This window comes from Diorhabda sublineata, chromosome X (genome assembly GCF_026230105.1).
Source record: "Diorhabda sublineata isolate icDioSubl1.1 chromosome X, icDioSubl1.1, whole genome shotgun sequence".
Classification (NCBI taxonomy): Eukaryota; Metazoa; Arthropoda; class Insecta; order Coleoptera; family Chrysomelidae; genus Diorhabda; species Diorhabda sublineata.
This window is the reverse complement of record NC_079485.1, coordinates 24,775,530-24,790,593: the sequence shown is the minus strand read 5'-3', so window position 1 is coordinate 24,790,593 and position 15,064 is coordinate 24,775,530. Positions and strand designations below refer to the sequence as shown.

General features: G+C 33.3%; 1 protein-coding gene across 1 annotated transcript in view; it reads left to right on the top strand.

Annotated features, from left to right (window-relative positions):
• The window catches only part of LOC130451063 (uncharacterized), a 67,700-nt gene that overhangs the window by 29,796 nt on the left and 22,840 nt on the right, over nucleotides 1-15,064 (top strand). The window contains exons 8-11 of the mRNA XM_056789862.1: nucleotides 1,337-1,471; nucleotides 1,528-1,756; nucleotides 1,834-2,114; nucleotides 10,754-12,320. Of these exons, the coding sequence (XP_056645840.1) occupies nucleotides 1,337-1,471; nucleotides 1,528-1,756; nucleotides 1,834-2,114; nucleotides 10,754-12,320 (2,212 nt within the window). The remainder of the gene's footprint in view (nucleotides 1-1,336; nucleotides 1,472-1,527; nucleotides 1,757-1,833; nucleotides 2,115-10,753; nucleotides 12,321-15,064) is intronic.

The following is a 15,064-nucleotide window of genomic DNA, read 5'->3' as shown; positions in this document are numbered from 1 at the left end:
CCATTTTTTTAACAAATTGTTTCATCGGCCCTAACATAATGTACAGAGGTGATATTACCACTTTTTCCGCTTCAACAGTCGGCTCAAATTTGAAGTTTTGTTTTCCGACACAAAGTTTTATTCCTACAAGCCATGAGCGTTGAATATAGAGCTGCGTTGCCATTCTTCTATTCCATAAGCACAGTTAACACGGATACTTCATATATCCGCTTTATAGTCTTATTAAAAATCCCACCAGTTTAAATTTTCTCCAATCAGTTGCCAGTTATCTCGCGATACTTTACAGATTCAAGCAAGATTTTAACACTGTCATAATTTTCGTTAAGGTATACTGATTGAGCGATTGGAAGAGATAGGAATCTCAATTTCTATGAACATACCTTTTATGTCATTGCTAAAACAAAGTCTATGCTCTTTATGAAAAACGTTGGATATAAAAAATCTGCTTTATTTTTTTTACCAATTTAAGTCTTAAAATCTTCTGTAGTAATAAGATGGCGATTTCTTTGTTTCGGTGTAGGTAGGTAAAACCCCTTATCGGAATTTCTACTTTCTTGCGATACTTTTTTTTGGTTGCTCAATTATCGGTCGTGTGCAATTGAAGCACAAAATCAAAATCAGAATATTCGATATGCTTTGCATTTGTACTTCTACATCTTATACTATGGACGTGGTATTTTGGTTTTTCGCCAGATCCGACCTCTTTCCATACAAAAGTAAAATGTAGAAATAAAAACAATATGTTCAATATATTTGATTCACCGTATAATTAAAAACGAAATGCATCAGCATCAACGACATTTTAAGTTTTTTATTTCTTCTATCACTCGAGTTTCATCTAGTAGCACCAATATATCATATACAGTGCGGTCGTAAAGTATGGAATAAATTCAATAATTTCTAATCCAAGAGATATTTTCAAAAACCCTCGGACACGTCAATTTTATTTTTCGACGAGGATTTTTTTGAAGAAAAAATTAATATACAGGGTGTTCTCAAAAAAGCTGGGCAGGTAGCAACTTTGTTTTTTTAAATAGACACCCCCAATTTTTTTACATTTTCGGATTCCTTGTAAAATTCTAAGCATTTTTCATGTAACACTCCCTATACCTAACTTTAACCGTTTTGAAATTAAAGGAATGAACAATTTACTATTAAATTATAAGTAGGCTATGACTTTTTGACACAAAACAGCACTTTATTTCATTTTGCTTTTAATTCGATATTGCCTAAAGTGTTCTTCGATTTTTAAATATCTATCAAAGTATCTTATTGCATGGTCGCAATAGTTTTTTCTTTTTGAAAAAACATTTTTATAATTAATTTTATTATCAAGATGCGGCTTACTGAGACGCAAAGGATAGAAGTTTTAATCATGATTGGCTATGGGAATAGAACCAGAACGCAACAGGAAGTATGCGAGTTATTTAACCAAAAATATCCCGATCGGACTCCAATTTCGCAATCAACAGTAAGTAAGATTAAAAAAAATTTCGAGAAATTGGTCATGTAAGAGATGCTCCAAAGTCTGGTAGACCATCTGTCTCAGAAGAAACACAATTGGATGTTTTATTAAGTGTCCAAGAACGGCCGCATGTTACAACTAGAGAACTGGCCTTAGAATTAAATGTTAGTAAAACAGCAGTGATCAAAATATTACATAAAAGCAAATACCACCCTTACAAAATGCAAGTCCTTCAAGAATTTTATGAAGGCGATTATGACAGACGTCTCGAGTTCTGCGAATGTTTACAAGGTATGTGCCTTGAGAATGAAAACTTTGTGAAAATATTGTGTTTTCGGACGAGGCTACGTTTAATTTAAATGGAGAAGTAAACACGCAAAACTACAGTTATTGGTCGGACGTAAATCCGCATTGGATGCGCGAAGGCCATACTCAGTATAGGGAAAAAATTAACGTATGGGCGGGTATTGTAGGAAACAGTATTGTTGGGCCCTTTTTCATTGAAGAAAGTTTAACTGGTGAAAGGTATTTGCAGCTTTTACATAACGATGTTCTACCAGCCCTAGCAACGTTATATCCGGGAGAGGATTTACTTAATGTAAACCTTTGGTTCCAACAGGATGGCGCCCCGCCACATTACCATGCACAAGTTCGCGCATATTTAGATCAAATTTTGCCGAATAGGTGGATTGGAAGAAGGGGGGCGATCGAATGGGCTCCAAGATCCCCGGATTTAACCCCCTTAGACTTTTTTCTGTGGGATTACATAAAAGGAAAAGTTTTTAAAACAAAACCTGCAGATATGGAAGAATTAAAAAATCGTATTACTCAAGAAATGCGACGTATCACACCACAAGTTATTAATAGTGTCCAGAATGAATTGATTAATCGGTTAGGTTATTGCCAGTTAACAAATGGAAGACATTTTCAACATTTGTTAAAATCAAATTATGTAAACTAGGTATTAGAGTTAAAATGTCGTGTAAAAATCGTAATTTTTAAAAAATGTTACCTGAAAACCCGTGGATTCTATTAATTTCGTATAAATTTTTCTCTTGTTCGCAGCAGCTCATGGCCTACTTTGACTTAAATGTAATATCGAGGCGAATCTTTTTTTAACAGGCTCTAATTTCAAAACAGTTAAAGTTAGGTATAGGGAATGTTACATGAAAAATGCTTAGAATTTTACAAGGAATCCGAAAATGTAAAAAAATTGGGGGTGTCTATTTAAAAAACAAAGTTGCTACCTGCCCAGCTTTTTTGAGAACACCCAGTATATTAATTTTTTCTTCAAAAAAATCCTCATCGAAAAATAAATTTGACGTATCCGAGGGTTTTTGAAAATATCTCTTGGATTAGAAATTATTGAATTTATTCCATACTTTACGACCGCACTGTAGATTACCTCACTCTGATCGTGCAGTCTTTTTGAATGTAATAGAATTTGGGAAAAAACGAAATGGGTATTTTCCATACCACAATTATCACAAACTAAATAAAGAAAAGTAGTTTCTTTTGCGCAATCAACTGAAAAAGTCGTGCTATCTAACAACTTATAAAAACCTGAAAGTCTCTTAATGTGAACATAAGCACATGTGAACAGAGGATGAATTCCGTTGTAGAAATTAAAAATTAACTGGTTTTATTAGAAAAATCTAAATTTCTAGTGTCACTATATGTCATTTTTATTTTAAAACTTCCTAGTCCTGCTATGTCTAAACAAAATATATCACATAATATCAGTTTTATTGATCATTCTTCAACACTTTCCTTTTTGGTAGTGGAGGTAAATTTTTTCATGCTTCAGCTTCCTTCATCTACAATCCCAAAAGTATTTAGATTGGTGGTGGTATAGGTCTTTTAAGGTGACTAGCTGATATATTTCCTCATTGTCTTGGTATATCCTACTCAGTAACGTACCGATAATCACGTAGAAAATATGTTTGACAATGCCAAGTTTGCAGTGCTGTCCCAATTATTTGAAATAATTTTATATTGTGTTTCAGTAATATAAGAACTTGAAAAACCAGTTTCGATTTCTGTATTATGAATATGTAAATATGTAATCAGCTAACGCTTAACGAATGCTTTACTAATGGGTCATAGGTCACTAATCCACTCATGGCTAATACAGAGTGAATTACGAGGAAATTATCTACTTCTGTTAATTTTGAGATAATATGATCACTACGATATACAATTAAAGTATTTTGTATCAATCAAATTGATAGATATTTTGTACTATTTTTGCAACATTGTTAACGAAAGAGAACACCCTTTAAATATATGTTCAATCGTTTTTTGATCATCTGATCTTTTATTAAATCTTTCTTTACACTGTATTGTCACTATAACTAATAAAAAAAATTCCTTCACACACAGAAATGCTTTTATAAAAAAATTTAGATGACGTTTATACGTTTTCCAAAATGTGGTCTTAAGGATGGAAGAAATTATAAAAATTGCAGAAATAGAAAAATTTGGCTGCTTTTGAAGAAATTGGCACCGCTATATTGGAATATACTACCATGCCTAAAATATCCTCTTGTTGCTTTTTATTCTTCTGTAGTTCTCGTTAAAATATAATCCTACCTGGCATCTGAAGACACGTAATGATGTATGTTGTGATAAATGGTGCCATGTACACTGTGACCCAAAGGATTTATTGTGACCTTTGCTGTGGTACTGGAGAAACTTTATGTTTACAGATTAACTGCCAGAGATCTTCATCTTATATTACGTATGCTCCCAGGTGTAATGCTCTGTTCAAACCCTGTAGATTGTTACAGTGATTAGTTTTTTTCCCTATCTACCTTATTTTGTGTTTTTTTTCTATTGTCCTGTACCCGATTCCACAAAAAATGTTCAGGTCCTATGAAGGGTTTAACCGTCCGTATTTTGAGCTATAAGGACACATTTTCTTATTTTATAAATTGAATTTACAAAATCTGGATGATCTAAACACGCATATTTAATTGGTATAGAGGGATAAGAACTAACTAATGACACAATTTTCTTTTTTTGAAATCAAGCTCCACCTCCTTAGTTTCCTCTAAGGAATCACTTGATATTGAGTCTAGCAGAGTAGATTCTGCAGAGAAGAAACTCCAGTTCACATAGTTTTAGAATGCTTCGCTATTTCAGGAATATTTGACAAATACTTTAAATTTGAAAAAATCAAGCTATACTTTCTTGGTACTACTGCCTCAGGTATCACTTGGTAATATTAGGTCTAACAGAAACTCACGGAGTAGTTTCTACAGGAAAGAAACTCCACTTCACCTAGTTTTAGAATGCTTCGCTGTTGCTGGAATATGACAGGATAAGAACTTTGGTGCTGAATATACCAAAGACAGATCTAATTGAGGTCACAATAATGATCTAAACGTAAATTTAGTCAGTGGAAAAGCAGTGGCGTAGCGTATATTAATTTAGACGTTGGCAAAGTGAGGTCCTTATGATGTTCCTCGACGTTTTTTTTCTAGCAAGGTTAAATGCTTCGATTCGGAGTATTGCTAAACCAGACGTTACTGCTTCATATTGTTTCTTAAGTAGTTTTTAATGATTTCAACTGGCGAAGACCTCCTGAGAGCATGGTCGAGGGCGAGCGCCCACTGCGATCTCTTCAAACTACGCGACTGTACAAAAGAATTGAAAATAACGATTTTTTCTCATTTTCTGTTGTCAATTTGATCTGATTCAATTAATCGGATATAATATTTACAGCAAAGGAAACTCGAATTCATAAACAAATGTTGCTAAAAATATGAAACACTTTTTGTAATTTTATTTGGACAACTCTTATAACAGAAGTATGGTAATTTTTTTGTATCTCACTCTGAAATTCAGCGTTAAAATGTTTTTTTAGGTTCAGAACAAATTTAAGTGGTATCTCAATGCAATTGGACATAAGATGACGGTCTTGATGAAAACTTATTTAATATTTCTTAATGGTTAGCATTCTAGTGTTAAATTATTTTATTATTAAAAATATGTGCGAATTTCAACGTAAAACGTGACTTTTTTAGAATAATTTACTGTTTCACACAGACACAAAATTAAATTTTTCAGGATTGTTTTTGAAGTTGTAATATTTATAGTTATTACATATTACATTTAAATATATGCAGTTTGATGAAAAAATATCAAATCCAATTTGTTGACCTCACACATATTCAGAAGTACTATTCTTATAATGCAACAGCATTTGTTAAGCATGTACCCATAAAATTGTTGTTGGAAATTGTTAATGCGAGGATCGTCCCAGAAGTACCTGGCTCAACAAAGAAAACACAACAATTTTGAAAAAAAAATATATTTATTTTTCAACGTAATCTTCTCTTAGCTCTATACACTTTTCTCAGCGATGTTCAATAACTTCGATACACTTTTTATAATAAAAATCGTCAAGCTCCTCAAAGTACCCATTAACTGCCGACATGACCTCTACATTGTTGGAAAATCTTTGACCAACGAGCTATTTTTCAAGTCTCGGAACAGAAAATTATCCGATGAGGTTAAATCTGGTGATTAGATAGCAATTCAAATTTATTAATTTAGGCCATTGCAATAACGGATGTGTGAGCTAGTTTATTGTTTTGATGAAACAACACTCTCTTCCTAGCCAAATCCGGCCGTTTTTGAGTGATTATTTTGCTCAAACGTTGCAATAAGTTCGGATAATACTCGCCGTTGATAGTTTTTTTTTCAAGATAGTGAATGAAAATTACCCCACACGCATCCCAAAAAAAAGCGACGTGTGGAAGGTGGAACGGTCTTTGCCTTCTTTGGAGCCGGTTCTCCCTTTTCATTCCATTGTTTTGATTGTTCTTTTGTTTAGCGCGTGAAGTGGTGAATCCACGTTTTATCCATGTTTATGAAACTGCACAAAAATTTTACTCTATTCTTCACGACGCTGTTTTTGTTCACTTGTGGGAAAACGAGGCACTTATCTTGCGCACAGCCTTCTCATGTCCAAATTTTCAGTTAATATGCGATGTACCTCACTTTTGGAAATGCCTACTATGTCTACCAGCTCGCACACTTTCAATCGACGATCATCCAGTAACGTTTTGTGGTTTTTTTTAACATTTCTGGAGTCATTTCATTTGATCGACCATTGCGATGCTGGTCTTCGCAGGTCGTACGGCCTCGTTTAAACTCTGCTACCCAATATTTTACTGTTGATAACGAAGGAGCAGTCCCACCCAGAGTAGACTCTAGTTCAGCTTTTATATTGGTTGTGCTGATGATTTTTAAATAAAAGTATTGTATCACTTAACGATGACCAATTTTTTCCATGTTTATAAATTCACTGAAAACGTTTACTACTGATGGTTGCTAAACAAATTATAAACAATGTGGCGTCTTCAAACTTGAAACTTATGCTGTATAGATTGTGTACTTTCTAATACAGTGGCGTTTTTCAAGCACTACCACCATCTCTAGGTCAGTGCAGGTACTTCTGATATCATCCTCGTACAAATAGGAGAAACTTTAAAAATGAAAAGTTGAATATCTATAAAATCTTTTCCGAAGTTTAAGTATATAGAATTTGGTAGGTATTTTTATAATATCAAAAGAAATTCTTCCTGTTTTATAAATAACTCAAGTGGGATTGCCCTCGACCTGACAAAAATTTGACAAACTTTATTTGAAACTCCCGAAGGAAAAGAAACATCTAAATAGAAATAGAGAAAAAAATCAGAAGTGGTGGATATTCAATCCACCAATGATTGAGTCACTGTTGGAAATAACATGATGCATAACATGGAGGGTCTAAAGTATCTGATGGCGACAGAAGTCTTGAACGAGACAGCAATGACCCATTCATAAAAATTTATACTACTTTACAGAAATACATGAGACATTTGTAGCGTGATTTGAAACAATTCCGGGGGGGGGGTCGTTTAATTTCTTTTGAATCCAAAAGCACAAATGTAAAAAATTGAATAATTTGAATTTTACATCTCATTTTACTACTTATTGAAAATATAATTAATTGTAAATAACAAAATAAACTTGGAAAATAAACAGTAACTTTATAGAAACTACTAAGAAAATGATGAAAAAATGGGTAACTAAGAGAAAATCAAGAAAACCGTGTGTGCTTGTTACGTGAACGTTGACCAAAATTTGACAACTCTGTTGGAGATGAAAACAGACTTGATCACGATAATTCTACTCAGTTATTAAATTACAAAAATGTATTTTTCGTCAACTGCAATTTGTTTAAATATTGGTCTGTGCTAGATTTATTTGGTTTTTACAATAATTAGAATAGTTTATATCATTATTTATATAAATTACGGAACTGTCCGTCATAAGACAGAATGTATATTATTAAGTACGGTTATTTATGTCGCAAATTTATTCGTAAGTTAATTTTCTCTGTACATTGTTTTATGCTTAATAAGTATGGAAAATGTAATTGTGTATATATAAAATTTAACAGCATAGTAAATTGTTTTTTTTTATTTTTTTCCCCAACTGTATGTGTATGTCCACCTACCTGTGACTTGTATAATTTTTTTTGCTAATAAATGTACCTCTTCAAGAGTTGTATGTTTTTTATTTTCATTTCATTAAGTTGTGTTTGAAAACTATGAAACAGAAGCTTTTAAAATAAATGTTATATTTTATTGTTAAGTATGTGTATGTTCAATTTCAAGTACTACACGTAATTTACACAAATAACGTCCATATTTTCATTGTCATGTGTGAATAAAGTTTACAAATTCACATTTTATATGAGGTGTGATGAAAATTATAATAAATATTTTTTTAAAAACAAATAAGTTTTTAGGGTACCCCTTGGCCTGCAATATATTTATGATTCCACGGCTGGCAGTATTTCTAGAAGGCTTCTCTTGGAGTTTGGAGTGATATTCTCAATGTTAGGAGTTGTGTGAAACTAGCCACTTGTGTCATATCGTTTCACAAACTTTCCCTTGTTAAATTAGGAGTTTTCAGTTATGTTCCTATGCCCTCACAGAAATTAATGAGACTATACTTCCAAATCTGTCCAGTTTAGTATCATAATAAAAACACGTTAGTTCAAAGTTTTATGGTTTCTGATTGTAGAAAATTGATACTATTTGCCAATAATTGAATTGGAATTGAAATGGAAAATATTTGTTTTTGTTATTCAACTTTTATTTATATTCGAATTGGGAACTGCCTCTCGTTGCTTTTAAGCATACTTGGAAACATTTTCTGGTTAAGTTTACTTTAACTTCGATTAGGTTTGTTTTACTTTAAGTTAGATTAGGTTAACTGGTCGATACCTCGGGAAAAATATTTTTCTATGCAACGCAATATGTTTTTATAATAAAGAAAAACTGCTGTTTCGTGTAATTAGGAAACCCAGTTCAAAAAGCCGAAATTGAATCCAGTCAATCCAATTATTTGTAAAACCACTCATTTCGGACCTTAGTTATCTGGATAATGGATTTTGCCTCGAATATGCCAAGTGAGCGTGTTTTAGTATAATTCTAAACCGGAAAGATACGGAAGTATTTCCAACAATTACGACCTTGATAGAATTTGTGAACGTATTTAATTAAACGACAGTGTATGACGTATAAATAAATAAATTTATTTCGTATAGAGCAAACTCGGTGTATTTCTTGATAGAATATTAGTGGGGCCAGTTATTATGTATACAGAGATGTGAAGTGAAAGTAGGTCACTGCTTTCTAACTTCCCTGTCCAATTTGTACCACAACTCAACTGAGTTGAGGTCGGGCGACTGTGGCAGCTAAATCGTTGCTTTCAGTACATTGTTTCTTGCCAATTTTTTCAAATACTCTTTCATGGAATGATTGGGATCGTTGTCATGCTAGAAAATAAATTTTCTACCGATGAGGCGCTGTGCATAATGTACTACATTTTGCTTTAATGCTTTTTACCTAAAAATCCCGCAATTAACCCCCCCTTTTTTCAAGTAAAAACAGATACATTTCAGTTAGCAAGGTAACATAACTTTTTTTCTACCTTAATAGCTTCGGCGAAAAGAGATTTTTCAACACTGAGTAAAAACCACGTGTAAAACAAACAGACTCTAAGTGACTAGTGATTCATTTATTTTAGTCTCTCTGTCCCAACGAAGCTTAGAAAACAATCACGTGAAACGAAGCGGACGGCGTTGACCTTAGAGACCTGTTTTTTTGTCGGTGAATGAAATAGTGAAAGTTACATTACCGGCGCGCATGCAATACCGTATATACGGGGATTATATTCGAGATACTAGAATGATTTCAATTTCGGCGATAAAAGGGGTGGGGTTATATTCGGTATTCCTTTTTTCTTCAAAAAACCTTCATATTTTACCAGGTTTCCAGTCGCCATACACACCCATCATCACCGAGCCTCCGCCGTGCTTTACAATCGGGATTACACATGGATCTAACATCCGCACTTCCTTAGACCTACGTTCAACCACTGTTTTCTTAGACCCAAAAACCTCAAACTGTGATTCATCAATCCATAAATCTCTCTTCCACTCTTAATGGGTCCAATTTTTATGTTATTTAGTGTGCTGCAATCTCTTAATTTTATTTGGGCGTATTAAAACAGGTCGGTCACGTTTATTGGTCAATAAAATACGTTTACCATTAGGGGTTGTGGTCTTTCGAGGCCGCTCTGAACGTTTTCTATAGCCAACGCTCCTGGTGGATGCATATTTTTTCACGGTGCAATGGTACGGTTACTTTTGCTTGGACTATGAAGACTTTCGATTAATGCACCAGTTTCAACCGATAGTTCCTTGATTTCATTTTTTTCGAAACTCCAAGTCTGAATTCGTATACAAACTTGCGTCTCGTAGGGCTTACTAGGATTGAGCTACAATCATAAACACCAAAGAAATAATTCACAGTTGAAGAATAATTAACAAAATTAAAAACAAAACCAAAGTTTCAAGTGTCGCACTCACCGATAAAATATAAATATACTCTCGTATAAAGTAAAAAAATAACGGACACTATTATTTAATAACGGATGCTATTATTTTTGGTTTATAAGACTTTTCACTTGACATTGTGAAAGGTAAATTTGCTGAAGTACCTATATTATTTTCAAAATTTAATAAGTGGATTATGGGGTGGGCAAAAACTTTTGACCGGGAGCGGAAGTTCAATCAACCATATTTAGTTTTGTCATTGTTTCGCCTTTTCGATATAGTTTAATAACTGTGTGTCAATTATTGGTTACAATTTTGATTCTACCTTTGCTGTGAGAACAATCGAAATATCAATACATACTGTACTTCAACCTTATTTTTTATAGGCGAAAGTTGCGGTTACAACGGAACCGACAATATTAAATAGCACAATAAAATCCACAAACTCCGTTGTCAAGAATACAAATACTGTAACAACCGGACAAGGTGGTACAATTCTCCAGTTTATTTGCAAATCAGCTTTACCGAAATTTCAGCAAGCCTTCGGAAAAACTGTCTACCAAAATAATACAGAAACAGCAGATTCGCCAACTACAACAGAAGTGTCGAATAATGGAAGTACTGATAGTAAGAAAACTACAACAACAACAACCACAACAACAACAACAACAACAACAACTAAAACTGTTCCGGTGAATGTTCAACCGATCCAAGGTAGTGTTATATACAGCAGACAGGTACCCGTGGGCCAGACTATAAGTCTAATACCTCCTGGAGGAACTACTCGACAAGTTTTTCGAATTGCTACTTCGAATCCTGAACAAATAAGTCTTGTTAAAGATAGCGTTATACATAGCAAAATGAGTGCGCTGTTAGCTGCTGCACTACAAGGGCGACCAAAAAATGCCGATGGAGAGATCCAAGTTAACTGCGAAGAGGTCAAAGGTGCTGTTACTCGACCTACACTTGTACAAGGTGCTAGAATTGTAAAGCCAGTTCAGTTACAATTACCTTCTAACGTTGTTAGGGCCAGTCCTCAACCAAATCTAAGTTCAACTACTCTAGAACAACTGAGAGAATTTGATATGGTTTATAAACAGATAAAGGAGAGAAGTAACACTAGTACATCTGAAACTAGTACCAATTCGGGAGATACTCCAGAAGCAACGCCACAGAGAATAAGTGTAACGTACGTTAATCAATTGCAGAAATACACTCAGTTATCTCCAGTTGTTGTTGTTAGTTCATATAATAATTTACAACCTGCTGCATCACCAGCATTAAGCGTAACTTCCCAAGGTAGCTCAAGTCCTTGTGTGACGCCTGCTTCAACTCCGACTCTTCCAAAGATTGCCACTAAAAACTCAAAAGGAAAAACTTTGAAAACGACGTCCAACAATACTACTACTACCACTACAAAGTCTTCACCGCTCCCAAAACCGCAACAGAAACCACAAGAAGACGAACATACTACTCAAAGGATATTTGATATACTGGCAGAATATGCAGAACAATTGAGAAACTCTCCTGATTTAAATAACAAACCAGCACCGCGAAGAAGATCTAATCCACCAACGAATCCTAGTCAAAACGCCAAAAGGAAAAAGAACTCATCTGGTGTTAAAAAAACAGGACAGTCGAGCAGTACCCTAGAAATGGATACTGATGATTTAACAATTGGCAGCGAAGACAGTTCAGGAGGAGGTATTGTTCAGTTATCAGTAACAGATGATGAACAATCTCAAGCTTCAGCGTCAGTTACAACCACTGAATCCACCGACAATGCAAGTCCATCCAGTACTAGACCCGTTATATTTGCAGAAGGTGGTACCTGTTCTAACCAATCTCGAAATCTCATTATTGCCGATTCCAGTGTTGGTGAAGCTTTGAAAATGCCAAATACAGCTGTGATCGTACCCGGTAGCTATATTATGCCAGTTTCTATGATGAAAGGTTAGTAGTGTTCGTACTGATAAGAATATTTCATTTAGCTGTAAGTAGATGAAATGTAGAGTAGGGTGATTTAAACAGAATTAAAAGATTTATTTTGGTGTAGAAAATCAGTCCGCTTCGCACTTTCTTATTTTTCATGAGAATAACCGATTTTATTTTGCATTTCATGATTTTTGTTTGTAATATATGGGAAATATTTGATATTTTTTGCTAAAACTACTGATTTGAAGACATTTGAGTTCAATATGTCGTTAAAAATAATGAACATCATTTGTTATTATTGCCTAGAACATTCAATACAATCCGAAACTAAAAGGGTGTTGTAGAATGCGCACATCAATTTGTTTATGCGATCCTCTTCAAATTGCCCTTCTGATCGAATAAATGCATATTGCCATGGGGCAAACCCGTGCTATATTGTTTAAACTGAAATTGTTTAAACAGAAATTGTTTAAACAATATTCTTATTTTTCAACCGGTCCTATGAATTTTCAAGATAAAGTTAATATTTTTAGAAATATGAATTTTTGAAGGTTCGAAAAAACTTGAATTTGAGTACTTTTGACTTATGAAAAATATATTGAAAAAAAATACAGATATTTTTCATACAATAGTTAGTAATATTCTTGATAGAGATTTGAAAAACATCATTGTTTCATACCTGTTTTTAATTGTTAATTTCGCGAGCTCACAAGTATACTACGCTTACCTTTTATTATTTGTATTTAATTGTGATTCCAAAAAATGTACAAATACCATTATATCTTATTATTGTTGGTATAAATTCATAAATTACTATGATAATAACAAAAAAAGTGATTTAAACTGATAAAAAGTTAATTTTAATTATATGTTCTGAGTCATGCTTATATAACTTTTCTAAAATTGTTTCCAGAAAAAAAATTGTTAAATTGTAGATAATTTAATTATTAATAACATTGCACTCATTAACAATTTTCATGGAGTTAATAGTTTTTAAGATAAACGATAAATAATGATTCAGGACAGAGAGAAACCGATGCAACACATGAGTCATAAAGAGACGGCGATACGACGACGACGACAGACGGTAAGCGACGTATATACCTATACCTAAAACATGTCTCCCCCGCATTCAAACGTGTTTTTTTCGATGAAACCCCATAAACATGTCTCCCCTCACCATTGATGATCTAATTCTACCAAAAAAAGGGTTCCAGGTGGGGAAAAATTTTTTGAACGACCTGAACTAACCTGAAAATTGTGCTTTTTTCTCCATGAAATTCCATAAAACATGTCCCCCCGCATTCAATTATCTAATTGTCCTTAAAAAAATAGTTTCCATGTGGGGAAAAATGTTTTGGAGCGATTTTTGCCCGGAGCCCCAAGTCTAAATAATTACCATTACTTCCATTTATTCTCACTTTTAGATTTTCTTAAATTCGCGTTAAAATTTTGTTCTTAGTTCGGCTCAGTGGAAATTTTTTTTGCTTGCCCTTATCACTTTTACAATCCATTATTTGTTCATATTAGTTTTTATTATATTATTTTACAGCGGAAATAATATATGTTGTATTTTTTCTTTAAATTACTGATTGATAAGGATACTTAAGGTTATTTCTTAACAATTTTGTATCAATTTAATGCTGTAACTACTTTTAAGTTGTAACATAAATCAAATTTGGCCTCGAATAACTTTACTGGTTTTTATCAGTTTTTTTCCTTTTGGAAGTTTGTGAAGAATGTAGTTATGGGGTTGAACCAGTAGACTTATCAAAAAATCTTGACAAGAAAATTCCCATCTTATTACGGAATGAGAAAGGCGATCGGACGATCATATTAATAGGAGTTAAAATTTTATTTTGATGTGTTTTCACCATAAGACTGTTTTTTCTTACACTAGTAGAGTGTTTTTTTGGCTAGTTTTATGAGAAGAATTTATGTTTTATTGTGTGAAAAAATTGTGTTTTAGTTTTGTTTCGGTGAGAAAATTCCTACATTAAATAAGTGTATGAATAGACTTTAGACAGTTTGATAACTGTCACTCTAGGCTGTTATGTCAAAAAATGTTTTTGAATACATTTCGACAAATAATTTATTTAGTCATTGAATGGTGCTATAAGACATTATAATGTTTATTTTTCAAATTTACCATGTTTATTCCTCTTATTCAATAAACAGGACATATGAGTAATACTTAGTACTAGTTCCGTTTAAAAACAATAAAAACACGCTAATATGACATTTTCGAGCAGAATCCATTTATCGGGGTTTAGAAGTTGGAAATTAGTACTTTCGAATTTACGAATACAATAGTTTTGGTTGACTTGTGATTCGGTGTTATTGACTAAATTTATGAATTACACGAAACGACAGTTTCTCTTAATTCTCAGAATCTTGTACGATTCCCTTCCACTCTTTCCTATTTTCAGCTTTCGTTTTACAGTCCTGAATTTCCTATACGTATCATCTTTTACTTGGTCATCCTGTTTTTCCTTGTCCCTCCTTGTTCTATGTCCATCATTTTTTTTATTGCTCTAAAATTTAACATTCTCTGTATTTGACCCAGCCATTCTATTATCTTATTATTTTGCTTAGTTCTGTCTCTCCACATAAGTTCTATATTTCGTTAATTTTTATTCTTAGCCATAATTCTCCCTTCTTTTTACCCCCTAGTATCTTCTTGAGTATTTTCCTTTTCCATATATCTTGCTTCTCTTTCTATGCAGAGTTAAGAATCCACGTTTCGCATTTGTAGTTCACTT